The 15,628-nt window shown below is 44.9% G+C and overlaps 1 protein-coding gene across 1 annotated transcript in view; it reads right to left on the minus strand.

Annotated features, from left to right (window-relative positions):
• The window catches only part of LOC139554283 (exostosin-1b), a 122,824-nt gene that overhangs the window by 25,296 nt on the left and 81,900 nt on the right, over positions 1-15,628 (minus strand). The window contains exons 5-7 of the mRNA XM_071367052.1: positions 11,123-11,255; positions 9,378-9,496; positions 1,569-1,664 (exon numbers count right to left, since the gene is read on the minus strand). Coding sequence (XP_071223153.1) covers positions 1,569-1,664; positions 9,378-9,496; positions 11,123-11,255 — 348 coding nt within the window. The remainder of the gene's footprint in view (positions 1-1,568; positions 1,665-9,377; positions 9,497-11,122; positions 11,256-15,628) is intronic.

Genomic DNA, 15,628 nt, shown 5'->3' on the forward strand with positions numbered 1-15,628 from the left:
AGGAGCGGAGCAGGCCCTACTGTTGGGAGAAGGAGCGGAGCAGGCCCTACTGTTGGGAGAAGGAGCGGAGCAGGCCCTACTGTTGGGAGAAGGAGCGGAGCAGGCCCTACTGTTGGGAGAAGGAGGGGCAGCGGGGGAAAACCATAAAAAAAATGACATGACCTCCTAAAACTGGTTGTAACTCCAGTTCTGTTTGTGATATTAAGATTCTAACAACGATACTGTGTTATATAGACTTACTTAGGAAAGGTCAAGGACGGGGGGGGGGGGGGGGGGCAAGACTTAAAAAATGGCAGAGTAATAAAATAATTAAAATCATGCAGTCAAAATGACTGATTTAGCGTTTCTAGTGTTAAGCTGAAGAGTCGTAAAGCAGTGCCCACATGGCCACCATGCCAGCCCAGAGGCGCCAGAAATAGCTCTCCTCTCCTTCTGTGCCCCCACTACCAACCGCCAGGCTGGTGGCTCAGAGAGGCTCGCCACGTTTGGCTGGGACCGCCGCAGTAAACAACAAGCCAGCCGCAAGCACAACAAACCACAGACCCGGCTGTTCTCAACCCTGGCTGTTGTCGCCGACCCACAGCCCAAAACCACGCTCCCTCTGTGATTGACAGCGTAAGAAAACCACTCAGGGATGTGGAGAGAAACCAAAAACCCCGCCCACTCTGTTGTGACTGACGAGTGAGAGAAACCACTTGGGTTGATTGACAGCTCAACAAACGTTTTTGTGGCGTTAGAGTGAAGCAATGCTACAGGCTCTCAAACTACTGACTCAGATCACGCTTCCTGTGTCAACTTTGACCTCTCACGATGTGAGACACTTTAGTCGAACCCCCTACGGAACACTGACCGACTACAAAGCGTTGCAAAGATAATGTCACAACAGATCGTTAGAGGTTATTTCCTTGACAACTTACTTTCGCTAAACAGTGGCCCGTGGCATGGAATTGCAAAGTAAGCCGTCAGCTTATGACATCTGCTATGTCATGCATATGACAGCGTTATGCAGATCCAAAGTCAGAAGGTTAAGTCAAAGAACGCACAGTATGTCGATGCCTAGAAACTGCTTCTCCAATAGAAATCCCTGGTCACACTTGGAGGCGATGTCATGGCGACGTTAGCTAGCTAAGCTCACGCGTAGGAACACGTCATTGGGTCTAAGGGTTGTGTCGCGCCGAACTGCACATGTGCAGGCCGTCAAATTCAAAAAGGCACTCCTTCAATATAAGGTGGGAATAAATAACATGTTCACCTACTTAAGAGCTTGAATCTAGTTTGTGCCTTTAGAAAACAAGAAAATAAACCAAAGAAGAATTTTTCACTTCTGGTTTGTCGAGTCTGCTTCGCAAAGTGTTCCCGTAAGTATCGCAATGTTGGGCCTCTGGGTTCAGAAATTCTGTGCTCAAGTTGTCTAATGATCAAAGCATAGAGATACGCCAAAATGATGGCACTGAACAAGGCTTAGGGGCGCAGTAGAGCCAAAATGAATATATTTTATTTGAGGGTGTGTAGAGAAACCAAAATGGCTGCCCAGCTCTTGAACGGACATGCGTGCGAGGCAGGCTCACCTTGTTTTCTCCCTCGATGACAATGACGGGCACGGAGGTTGCAGGCCAGCGGTGCTTAGCAGGGAGAGGCTTGTCACAGTTCCACAGCACAATGATCTGAGACAGGAGAGAGACAGAGTGAGACAGAGAGTTGGGGAGAAAGGAAGAGACATGGAGACAGAAACAGCGATTGAGATTGAGATTATGGAAGGGGTGGGGGAGTTAAAGGTGTGAGAGAGCAGGAGAAAGAGATCTCACGAGAATCACAGATATGACATTCTAAAATTACACTTCATTTTAATTTACTAACCACATAACACTACATTCCCCCATTGTACGCCTTCAACATTTCATTATCCAATTCAAAACATATCTGACATTTAAATCCATCCAAACACCCCACAATTGAGAGCTTAAATAGGATTCCTTTTCAACAATCGCGCCTCAGATCATGTGTTACATGATGGCTACATGGGAACTGTGTGTCCCTGTGACTGACTTCCCTAACATGCAAGTATACCTTGGAGTTAACCTGAACGATCCGCTTCACTTTGATACCCGTCCACATTAGTGTTGTCACGATACCAACACTTTACTCCCAATACGATACCAGGCCAAGTATCACAATACAGAGTAGTATCACGATACCACAGGGGAAAAAACTATTCTGTGGCTTAGCGTCCTGTTCACCCCTTCCCCGTTTTTAAAAGGTTACGCGCATGTGCTACTGGGAGAAAGGGAGGAAGGAATATACAGTTTACATACACCTTAGCCATTTAAACTCAGTTTTTCACAATTCCTGACACTTTATCCGAGTACAAATCCCCTGTCTTACATCAGTTAGGATCACCGCTTTATTTTAAGAATGTGAAATGTCAGAATAATAGTAGAGAGAATGATTTATTTCAGCTTTCATTTCTTTCATCACATTCCCAGTGGTTCAGAAGTTTACATACACTCAATTAGTATTTGGTAGCATTGCCTTTAAATTGTTTAACTTGGGTCAAATGTTTCAGGTAGCCTTCCACAAGCTTCCCACAATAAGTTGGGTGAATTTTGGCCCATTCCTCCTGACAGAGCTGGTGTATCTGAGTCAGGTTTGTAGGCCTCCTTGCTCGCACACAGTTTTTCAGTTCTGCCTATAATCTATAGGATTGAGGTCAGAGCTTTGTGATGGCCACTCCAATACCTTGACTTTGTTGTCCTTAAACCATTTTGCCACAACTTTGGAAGTATGCTTGGGGTCATTGTCCCTTTGGAAGACCCATTTGCGACCAAGCTTCAACTTCCTGACTGATGTCTTGAGATGTTGCTTCAATATATCCACATAATTTTCCTCCCTCATGATGCCATCTATTTTGTGAAGTGCACCTGTCCCTCCTGCAGCAAAGCACCCCCCACAACATGATGTTGCCACCACCGTGCTTCACGGTTGGGATGGTGTTCTTCGGCTTGCAAGCCTCTCCCTTTTTCCTCCAAACATAACGATGGTCATTATGGCCAAACAGTTCTATTTTTGTTTCAACAGACCAGAGGACATTTCTCCAAAAAGACAAATGTTTGTACCCATGTGCAGTTGCAAACCGTAATCTGGCTTTTTTATGGTGGTTTTGCAGCAGTGGCTTCATCCTTGCTGAGCGGCCTTTCAGGTTGTCTATATAGGACTCTGTGGATATTGTTTTACTGTGGATATAGACACTTTTGTACCCGTTTCCTCCAGCATCTTCACAAGGTCCTTTGCTGTTGTTCTGGGATTGATTTGCACTTTTCGCACCAAAGTACGTTAATCTCTAGGAGACAGAACACATCTCCTTCCTGAGCGGTATGACGGCTGCGTGGTCCCATGGTGTTTATACTTGCGTACTATTGTATGTACAGATGAACGTGGTACCTTCAGGCGTTTGGAAATTGCTCCCAAGGATGAACTAGACTAGGATTTTTTGCTGTAGTCTTGGCTGATTTCTTTTGATTTTCCATGATGTCAAGCAAAGAGGCACTGAGTTTGTAGGTAGGCCTTGAAATACATCCACAGGTACACCTCCAATTGACTCAAATGATGTCAATTAGCCTATCAGAAGCTTCTAAAGCCATGACATCATTTTCTGGAATTTTCCAAGCTGCTTAAAGGCACAGTCAATTTAGTGTATGTAAACTTCTGACCCACTGCAATTGTGATCCAGTGAATTATAAGTGAAATAATTTGTCTGTAAACAATTGTTGGAAAAATAACTTGTGTCATGCACAAAGTAGATGTCCTAACCGACTTGCCAAAACTATAGTTTGTTAACAAGAAATTTGTAGAGTGGTTGAAAAACAAATTTTAATGACTCCAACCTAAGTGTATGTAAACGTCTGACTTCAACTGTACATGCATAATGATCTGCATGCCATTGTGGCAGAAAACACTGCATGAAACCCTCTACACTTCAGTTAACACAGACACACACTCCCTCACACACTTTCTCTCCCCCTCTCTCATAAAACACACACGCCTCTGTCCCAAACGTACACCCTGCTCCAGACTTTAAAGTTAGGCACCAAACAGAATGTAAGGGGCACCAGAAAGAGACCGATTTTTTTTATATAGTTAGGTTTCTATGAATCCTTTGACGCATCTCATGAGTAGCAGACCCTTCTCCTTTCTTCCTGTGCCAATCAAATGTGCATAGACCAACTGTCAAGTTACCAGGGTGATAATTAGCTAGGTAAAATGACTAAACGCTGTTTGTTATCAAACCAATAATTAGTGGGCCGGGATTAGGTTAAAACACCCCGCTCACTTGGTTTGTGAAATTATATAAAATGCCTGTGCAATAAAAACAAACACATTTGAGCTAGAGACGAGCCGTTTCCTTTGCTCTAAAGTTGCAAGCATGCCTGTCGCAAAGCTGTTTTTAAATCTCTGGCACTGCTGCGTGACAGCGAACTTGCAAAGCCTATACTCAGCTGGCCTGTGCTCTTGGTTATATCAGGGATGAAATGATATACAATGTATTAATTTTGCTCACTCTGCACACTGCTCCAATGTATCAAATGTACAAATGTAACAGAAGACTGATCAAGGCTCCATCCCCGCTCGCCATCAAGACTAAATTATATTTTAATAGATGTGCAGGAAGAGCGGATGGAGAGAAGCAGGTGAATGAGGGCTGGTAGGGGATAGTGCTGTGGCAGTCATTACATTTTGTCAGACCATTGAATGTCAAGCAAATAACTGTCGGTCTCACGGTAATTGACCGTTAATTAACATAAACACATTTAGCATCTCCTGTAGTCCATTTCAGAAGAACAGAATAGAGTACTCTGAGTTGTCCTTATGTTAGGCCCTGATCTGGCTATACCATATGGACGTGGGCTACACTAGTTAATTTAGCAGACAAGATTTTCTTAGAATTTTGTGGCATTATTTAATATTATTTTATAGTATGAAGAATAAAATTGAACATAGCTGAATAAAATAGAAAGGATATTTTCTCCAAACAATTTGAGGAAGTGCGCACATGCGGTTATTCTGTGTTGAGTGGTTAAAGAAACAGGTCCTCCCTATATGCTTAATTTAGAGTTATTTATGCAACTTTAGTTGTGATACAAACGTTGGGCTATATGTTTAGATTTTTAATACATTCTAAGGCTCCAATGATGATTTGAAAAAAGTCGCATGAAAGGCATGAGCTCTGCTTTGTTTTTTTTTGTGCAGGCTACACACACTTCATCAGTCTCTCATTCACAATTTGACAAGCACTTGATAATGGCTCTAATTTCCCGGCGGCATCCCCTTTGTGGCCGTAATGCTGCTAAAATGAATCCATGCCTTTTGCGGCCAGTGGTCGTTGTGCTCTTGGCCGGAATATAATAATTACAATTCCCTTCTCCCGTCAGGGTGCTCCGAAGCACCTCTCACTCACATGGCTCTCTCAGATATCTAAATTCTTATTAACCAAAGCCTGTCACGTAATCGGGTCCTTCTCACAAGCTACAAGTGAAGACAGACACATTGGGGACGCAACTGCGCGTATTCTTATCGAATTCCGGGGCGCATATTGAAGATGTTGGAAGAACTGTCCACATTTACTTTTCGTCAGCCAACAAGATGAGTAGGCCTAATGAACAACAAAAGCACTAGCCTATGTCAATCTATGATCCCCAATAGTACAAAAGTTGACTATTCTATTCTGTGCAAGAAATAAATATTCCAAACATAGTTTGGGACAGTTGTGGAATGCGATAGATCCCAAATTAATACAAGCATCAAACCACCTTTTAAAAGCAAATGAGGCTGATGAAACAGATCAGAGCATTTAGCTTAAAATGTGGATAAACTATTAGGCTATTTCTTCACATTAAAACTGCAGCAATGCAAAATGCAATCAATTAGCGGGAAAACACCATTCTCAAAAGTGACCGCAAATGCGATTATGCATGTTTTTTTACCTTTATTTAACTAGGCAAGTCAGTTAAGAACAAATTCTTATTTTCAATGACGGCCTAGGAACAGTGGGTTAACTGCCTTGTTCAGGGGCAAAACGACTGATTTGTACCATGTCAGCTCAGGGATTCGAACTTGCAACCTTTCGGTAATTAAAAATGTAAAATGTAATTATAAAGGTGCATTTTTAATGGTGAAAATGATCTTCCCCAAACTTGAAACTCACGAGCTGCGTACAGTGACTTTGGAAAGTATTCAGACCCCTTTAATTTTTTCACATTGAGAGCCTTATTAGAGCCTTATTCTAAAATGTATTAAATCGTTTTTTCCTCATCAATCTACACACAACACCCCTTAATGACAAACCAAAAACAGGATTTTATAAAAAATTGAAAAAAATTAAAACTGAAATATCACATTTACATAAATATTCAGACCCTTTACTCAGTAATTTGTTGAAGCACCTTTGGCAGCGATTACAGCGATTACAGAGTCTTCTTGGGTATGACGCTACAAGCTTGGCACACCTGTATTTGAGGAGTTTCATTCTTCTCTGCAGATCCTCTCAAGCTCTGTCAGGTTGGATGGGGAGTGTTGCTGCACAGCTATTTTCAGGTCTCTCCAGAGATGTTTGATTGGGTTCAAGTCCGGGCTCTGGCTGGGCCACTCAAGGACATTCAGAGACTTGTCTCAAAGCCACTCCTGTGTTGTCTTGCCTGTGTGCTTAGGGTCTTTGTCCTGTTGGAAGGTGAACCTTTGCCCCAGTCTGAGGTCCTTAGCGCTCTGGAGCAGGATTTCATCAAGGATCTCACTGTACCTTGCTTTGTTCATTTTTGCCTCGATCCTGACTAGTCTCCCAATCCCTGCCACTGAAAACATCCCCACAGCATGATGCTGCCACCACTATGCTTCCCTGTAGGGATGGTGCCAGGTTACCTCCAGATGTATTGCTTGGCATTCAGGCCAAAGAGTTCAATCTTGGTTTCATCAGACCAGAGAATCTTGTTCCTCATGGTCTGAGAGTCTGTAGGTGCCTTTTGGCAAACTCCAAGCGGGCTGTCATGTGCCTTTTACTGAGATGTGGCTTCCGTCTGGCCACTCTACTACAAAGGCCTGATTGGTGGAGTGCTGCAGAGATGGTTGTCTTTCTGGAAGGTCACCCATCTCCACAGAGGAACTCTAGAGCTCTGTGAGAGTGACCATCAGGTTCTCGGTCACCTCCCTGACCAAGGCCCTTCTCCCCCGATTTCGCTGTTTGGCCAGGCAGCCAGCTCTAGGAAGAGTCTTGGTGGTTCCAAACTTCTTCCATTTCAGAATGATGGACGCCACTGTGTTCTTGGGGAACTTCAATGCTGCAGAAATGTTTTGGTACCCTTCCCCAGATCTGTGCCTTGACACAATCCTGTCAGAGCTCTACAGATAATTCCTTCGACCTCATGCACTGTCAATTGTGGGACCTTATATAGACAGGTGTGTGCCTTACCAAATCATGTCCAATCAATTGAATTTACCACAGGTGGACTCCAATCAAGTTGTAGAAATATCTCAAGGATGATCAATGGAAACAGGATGCACCTGATCTCAACTTATTTCAAGTCTCAGAGCAAAGGGTCTGAATACTTTTTTATTTGTCATAAATGTGCAAAATTTCTAAAAAACAGTTTTTGCTTTGTCATTGTGAGGTATTGTGTGTTTTTTATTTTATTTAATCCATTTTAGAATAAGGCTGTAACATAACAAAATGTGGGAAAAGGTCAAGGGGTCTAAATACTGTATGTATGCCAGTTAGGCTCTACACCCGTTGCAAAGCGGATTAATGTGCTTAATTTTAAGAAGTTATTGGGCCACTTATCAAAACATATAGGCCTATGGGCTAGGCTACATGAGGTGTGTGACTATGACTTTAAAAAGTAGCACAAAAAAAAGCATGCGTTGTTTCTTGCCTTACTGCACACAAGCTGGGCATCATTCACAAGTGACAATATATCATTCACAAATGATAGGTTAATATTGTCACCCATCAGACTAATCTTGATTTAATATTTTCTTTACATATATACTACATGACCAAAAGTATGTGGACACATGCTTGCCGAACACCTCATTCCAAAATCATGGGTATTGATATTTGGTCCCCGCTTTGCTGCTTTAACAGCATTAGTGTGAGGCCGGGCACTGATGTTGGGCGATTAGGCCTGGCTCGCAGTCGGCGTTCCAATTATACCCAAAGGTGTTCGATGGGGTTGAGGTCAGGGCTCTTTGCATGCCAGTCAAGTTATTCCACACCGATCTTAACCGCCTGTGTGGTGGTAATGCGGTCACCTTAACAGTATGGAATGCGGCTGATATGCACATGAAAGTGAAGTGGACATTATTGGATCGGTGAATACAAGAGACTAGTAGTTGCTGTTGCTTAAAAAATTTACTGAATTTATAAACAACTGACTTCATAACAATTTTTAAACACCTGCCAGCGGGTTATTTAGCTCGGTAGGGCCGAAAATGTTGGTAGTATCACATGAAACGGTACTACGGTATTCTAAAATGTTGGTATCATAAGTTCAGTGTATCATGTATGTGTGTTTCAGTACGAGTGTGTGTATATGTGTGCCAGTGATGTGAGCAACAGACACAGTTCCTCTGTAAAACTGTGGAACACGCGCACTCACAGCAGGAAGTCCACAATCTCTGCATGCATGTCTCTGCCAGCGCCGTCTCAAAAGCTTTTTTGCTCCCAATTCTCTCCCCACCCTCTCTCTCTCCCCCCCACCCTCTCTCCTCTCCCCCTCCCCCCCTTTTACTCTCTTTCATTCTCTCCCTCCCTCCCTCCCATTCATTTATTTATATCCCTCTTCTCCACTTCCCGGCCCCCTCAACATGGAAGTCTTTGTGGGCTGAGAGTGAGATGATGTAAATGTTGATACTTTTCTTATGTACCTGGCTCTCCGTTTTGCATAGGGAGCCTGCAATCTAGAATACAAAGCATTTCTATATAGAAGGGAGGGTTGCACACCTCCCTACACATTTAAGAAGCATTAGGGAGTGTGTAACACACTATAGTGGACACAGCTATCGGACTTTGGTTTAATTCCCCCAGCCCTGGTTAAAACCAATACTTCTTGTATCCAGCTGTGTCACGGGGCTTTCAGACACGCACGCAGACAGAGAGAGATGACCAATCGGTACAGACCACCTTTCGAATTCAATCCACGTGAGTTAACGCTGAGGTGGTAGAGAGAGAGGTTGGTTATCCACTGGTGCTTGAGAAGATGTCCTTTTGTCTCGGCAATGATGCCACGAAATCCCTCACAGTTGGAGTAATATTGGGTTTCGGGAGAGTTCCCGACAATTGAAGGACATGAGCAGGAATGTGCACACACACAAACACGTTTGTGGCTTCTTACCTGTGCACAGTACTGTGATTTGGCAACAGACACCAGCAGCTTGAGGATGGGCTGGGATTGGGAGACCAGGGGGGTGACTGCGTGGATGACTGCCGTGAACTTGGGGTACGGTTTTATACCTGGAACATAAAACAGGTCAAAACGTACAGTATTACTGGTAAGGTTTGATACCTACATTACAGACAAACATGATATTTGTTCAAGTTGGATGGCTGGAACACAGACAAGCATAAAGTAGGATATTGACATCACTCGGTCTATAACTGAACAAAGGGACAAAACTATTGGTGATTCTCAGAAGTTCAGCCTCTAGGTACATTTCTTCGCCAAATCATCAGTTTGTTCAAAGTCATTATCCTCAATTACAGCAGGCATAAAAATAAATACATTTCTGTGAGAAATCATTCTAAACTAGACCTAAAAATGGTTCGTTCTCTGTATGTTTTCACATTGTAGTTATTGGTGGCTAGGCTTCGGTATTTACTTGTAGGCCATGCTTACATAAACGGCTGATTTGTGACGTTATTATTTACGAGATGAAAGGAGACTCCTTATTAAATGATTGATCTCACTAGGTGTCCAATTCATATCCAGAACACAAAATCATTTTAAACTAAGGGGTAGAGGCATTGGCTCCTCATAATAACATATTGGATTCGGAGTGTCATTACGAGATCGATTCCCCTGTTTTATCGGTCTCATTTAGTCCTCCAACACTCCACCTTGTCTCTTTAAAACCTCCACATGCTTAATTGGTTGACGGCGAAAAACAAATGAAACTCACCGCGGGGTAATCCATGCTCGTCACCCCGCGATAATTGCAATATTTGCGCCTCGCGCTGAGGTGCTCGATCAAAAGGGTTGTGTATTGAGGGAGCTGACTACATCGACGAGATGACAATAGAGTTGCAGAGGTGAGAGTCCCAAATAGCACACTATCCCCTTTACGGTGCACTAGTTTTGAGCTGGGCCTATAGGTCTCTGGGTCAGAAGTAGTGCACTACACAGGGAATAGGCAGCCATTTGGGACGCGTTAAAAGGCCTCCGAGGTCACAGATTGTTACAGAGGCGCAGTTTGTGTTGGTGAACTGGCGCAGCGGTGTGTGCCGTGCTCACTGAGTGAAACGAACGACTGACTGACCATTAGACGTGTCAACGGGCCCTAATGCGAGCATCAATCAAGGGTCGTTCGAGTAACACGCCGTTATAGCCACTGTAACAAGTCAATTGATCTCGTGGGACAGCGTCTCGGCTACGTAGTCGTTTAAGACTGTCACAGCTGGAATCCAAGGTTCTAGAAACAGACGCTTGTCATTTAAAAAAACAAAAAACATTTGGACGGAGTTAGCAGTATATCACAGGCTAAGGGAAATGTTTAAGAAGACACAAGGACTCTACCCATAACATAGACAGCATGTACCTACTACTTGACCAAATACACAACAAAATGAGATGAGATATTCTGGTGTGGCAAGGTAACTTCCCTTGTGTAACCCTAGTATGTCTATAGCTCAAGACAATCGGTAAAGGACTGCTGTTACACAGACACTGAACGACTGGTGCTACCATGCAATGAATGCGATGGAGGAGTGGAGTTTTTCCCGAGCCAATGTGTCCCTGCTTGGGCTTGCTCTTTGGGATCCAGAACGGGTAACTGTAAAAAGCACTCTGTGACAACAGCTGGTGTGAAAAGGCCATACAAATACATTGGATTGATTGGTTGATTGAGAGGAGGGGGGACTCACCTAGGGCGGCGTAGTAGAAGGGGAAGTCTCCCAGGTGGGCAGAGTACTGTGGCAGGGCGAAGAGCCCCCCGGGGTGGCTGTTCCACATCAAGGTGCTCCTGGACTCCTGCTGCAGCACCCGGTCCTGGATGATCTGGGGGCAAGAGGAGATGGGCAGAGGTTAAACCAGTCCCTCCAACAGAACATTCATAGACACTAAAACGCCAGTCACTCAAAACAGATACACTGGAGGTTCTACTATTTGTTCATACACCACTATATTATTAGCATTAGTTGTGTGTCCAGTAGAGAGAAACATTCTGAACGTTGCAGATAGCTGCATAATGTAATGAACCAGAGTTCCCCAGCCCTCTTCCTGGAGAGCTACCGTCCTGTAGGTGTTCGCTCCAATCTAGCGCACCTCGTTCTAATAATTAGCGGGTTGAGAAGCTGAATCGGGTTAGTTACAACTGGGGTTGGATTGAAAACCTAAAGGAGAGTAGCTCTCCAGGAGCAGGGTTGGAGAACCCTAGAGTAGACTGACACTGTTTGGTACTCTTTAGATCAGGGTTTCCCAAACTTGATTACCATACTTTATGTCTTGACATTATTTCTTGCCTTTGTTTACATCCGCAATGCTCAAACGTTTCAGCCACTTGATGAAGCCCCAGTAATACAGCGAGACCTCTTACATACAAGACATCCAAATAAACCTGGAACTCAGTACCAGTATGGGCAGCAGTCAGTCATACAAATAGAAGCTGTGCCCAAAACGTACTTCAAGCACGAAAGAACAAAACAGTTCAGTGGTACATACAGTGAAACACCAGTCACTCCAATGAGGAGTCCATTCCCCTTACAAATAGACCCCAAATAGTCACTCACACATCCAAACACCAATACCAGACTGGCCATTTTCCCCTGTTGCTTTCTGAGGTGGGGGATGCAAGTTGCTGCTGCTGTGGTATCGAGGCACGACAGAAAGCGATATTACCGCCGTGCCCTTGAGCAAGTGCTAAATCGCTTCCGTAAAACGTACGCAGGTTTGCAGTCGTGTTTTTAGGCTCTCTATTGAATCCTACGGTGGCGGAATAGGTGGCGGGGTGACTTGGCCGTTGGCCTGGTAACAACGAGTAACGTCTCGGGTGGTTGTGGATGGAAAGCGACGGTGGGCGGTTCGAGAAGGGAGCTAATAATACCGCTTGGAGGGGTCCGTCTTTGTTTATTTAGCTCCCCGTTAGCTTTCGCAGAAGCAACTCGTCCTGGGGTCCACAAAAAAATAAACACAAGCAACAAAACACTTATGCACCGATAGACAAGGACCGTCACAAAATTTGAAATAAACCTATTCAAACAACAAACAAAAAAATTATACAAACAATAAAACAAAAAATGTGTGTTAAGAGTGTGTGTCCTCTCACAGTCCCCGCTGTTCCATGAGATGTTGTTTAATCTGTTTTTTAAAAAGGTATTTGGCTGTTTGCTGGAGTAATAGGAGTTCCATGCGATCATGGCGCTGTAGAATACTTTAATAATATTGACAAAGCAATATCAAAATTAATCTGCAGAGGTGGGGATAAGAAACGAGAGGCGGTTTTCCCCTGCTACGGCCCCTCAGGCCAGTCAATAACCATTTGCCTCAGCCCAACAGATTAACTTGGAATCCTTTAGCCTCTCGATAAAAAGCACTCACCACCTTAAAACGAGGGCCTTAAGACCTTATGAAGGGCTATTTTTCCTGCATGACTGAACTCCTTCCCCTTGAGCGTCCTAGCTGAGCATGATGGACGACTCAATCTAGCCTCCCAACAGCTACAATCAGCCAATTAGGAGGATAATAGATAAATCCCCTCTGTTTTGGAAACACACTGTAATTCCGTTTAATAGGTGTGCCGGGAATCGGCAGGAACAGGGAAGGCTCCGTTGGCTTTGTGATTGGTCAAAACGTCTCAACTTCCTGAAAGGAAACGCAACGTGATTGGTTGGGCTTGTTCTCTTGCTTGGGTTACTCGCTCACCAACTCAGCCGCCCGCCACACAGACGCTGGTTCCTGTGAGTGTGTGAAGTTGTGAGAGGATGACACAGGGAGTGTGTGAGGAGAGAGGTTGTGTGTGTGTGTGTGTGTATCGGCCTCGATCTGCAGCCGACTGAGCGTGACACAGCCGAATGAATAACCCATGCCGCTCGTTATCTCGGGAGCTGCCAAGGCAACGGCATTAACATACACTACATGAACAAAAGTATGTGGACACCTGCTCTAATTCCAAGATCATGGGCAATAAAACGGAGTTGGTCCCCCCATTGCTGCTTGAACAGCCTTCACTCTTCTGGGAAGGATTTCTACTCGGTGTTAGAACATTGCTGCAGGGAGATGCTTCCATTCAGCCACAAGAACATTACTGAGTTTGGCCACTGATGTTGGGCAATTAGGCCTGGCTCGCAGTCGGTGTTCCAATTCATTCCAAAGGTGTTCGATGGGGTTGAGATCAGGGCTCTGTACTGTAGCATTAAGATGTCCCTTTACTGGAACTAAGGGGCCAAGCCCGAACCATGAAAAAAAAACAGTTCCAGACCATTTTTCCTCCTCCACCAAACTTTATAGTTGGCACTATGCATTAGGGAAGGTAGTGGTCTCTTGGCATCCGACCAAGCCCAGACTCGTCCATGGTGAAGTGTGATTCATCACTCCAGAGAACATGTTTCCATTGCTCCAGTCCAATGGTGGCGAGCTTTACACCACTCCGGCCGACGCTTGGCATTGCGTATGGTGATCTTGGGCTTGGCTGCTCGGCCATGGAAACCCATTTTATGAAGATCCTGACGAACAGTTCTTGTGCTGACATTGCTTCCAGAGGCAGTTTGGAACTCGGTAGTGTGTTGCAACCGAGGACAGACAATTTTTACGCGCTATGGGCTTCAACACTCGGCGGTCCCGTTCTGTGAGCTTGTGTGGACTACCACTTCGCGGCTGAACCGTTGTTGCTCCTAGACGTTTCCACTTCACAATAACAGCACTTCTAGTTGACCGGGGCAGCTCTAGCAGGGCAGAAATTTGACAAACTGACTTGTTGGAAAGGTGGCATCCTATGACGGTGCCACCCTGAAAGTCACTGAGCTCTTCAGAAAGGCCATTCTAATGCCAATGTTTGTCTATGGAGATTGCATGGCTGTGTGCTCGATTTTATACACCTCTCGGCAACAGGTGTGGCTGAAATAGCCCGACGCGACTAATTTGAAGGTGTGTCCACATACTTTTGAATATATAGTGTGTCACCCCCCCCCGTCTCTCCCTTGAACCCGCGTATCTCCCTTGAACCCATTCGGCACACAAACAACAAAACGGTAAGTCACCCGGGCTGTGCCGTGTTACTGTCCCCCGCCCTCCTCCCCACCTTAGCACAGAGTGACAGCACGTCAGTGGGGTTAAGCCTGGGTGCCACCGCCGAGCTGGTGCCCAAACACTGAGACGGATGGAGACCTGTGTGTGAGATCGCAGCAATCCCAGGTTGAGACTAGTAGAGATAAAGGTGATTGGCGCGACAGATTAAAGATGTCCATCGGGTTGGTGCGGCTAGCATGAATACTCAGATTGACGATATGGATGAGATTGTGGGGCGTGATGCTAGTTTTGCTCCAAGGCTGTGTAGAAAATAGAGATACGTTTGAGATTGGTGCCATGCTATGGCGTAGACCAGGGGGTAGGCAATTAGATTCAGCTGCGGGCCAAATTTGGGAACGGAGCATAATTATAATCATTTGTACACTGCAAATTGACACCAACTAACCCCAAAAAGAGACTATATTCGAAAATAACTACCATTTATTTCATACCTTGATTACATTGAGACACAATCACACTTTTTTAATTCATGGGAATACTTTCTTAAATGAAACACATTTTTTTTTGCTGAATTCCTGGTGATTCTAGTCTTTTTTTACCGCCTAAAACAAATTGCTTGCCGGGGGGTTTTGGCATGCTGGCCCGCCTGTTGCCGACCCCTGGTGTAGACTGTGCCCTATGAGCGCAAGACGTTGAAAAGACGTTGAAGACGTAAATTAGGTTGAAAAGACATTCAAAATATATATATTTTCAACGTCTTGTGCTCATAGGATGATGCATTTGCAATCGTAGCGTGAGGTGTGCGGATGGCTGGTAGTGTGTGGATGGCTGGTAGTGTGTGGATGGCTGGTGGTGTGAGGATGGCTGGTAGTGTGTGGATGGCTGGTAGTGTGTGGATGGCTGGTAGTGTGTGGATGGCTGGTGGTGTGTGGATGGCTGGTAGTGTGAGGATGGCTGGTAGTGTGTGGATGGCTGGTAGTGTGTGGATGGCTGGTAGTGTGTGGATGGCTGGTAGTGTGTGGATGGCTGGTGGTGTGTGGATGGCTGGTAGTGTGTGGATGGCTGGTAGTGTGTGGATGGCTGGTGGTGTGTGGATGGCTGGTGGTGTGTGGATGGCTGGTAGTGTGTGGATGGCTGGTGGTGTGTGGATGGCTGGTGGTGTGTGGATGGCTGGTGGTGTGTGGATG

The sequence above is a fragment of the Salvelinus alpinus genome, chromosome 26 (genome assembly GCF_045679555.1).
Source record: "Salvelinus alpinus chromosome 26, SLU_Salpinus.1, whole genome shotgun sequence".
Taxonomy (NCBI): Eukaryota; Metazoa; Chordata; class Actinopteri; order Salmoniformes; family Salmonidae; genus Salvelinus; species Salvelinus alpinus.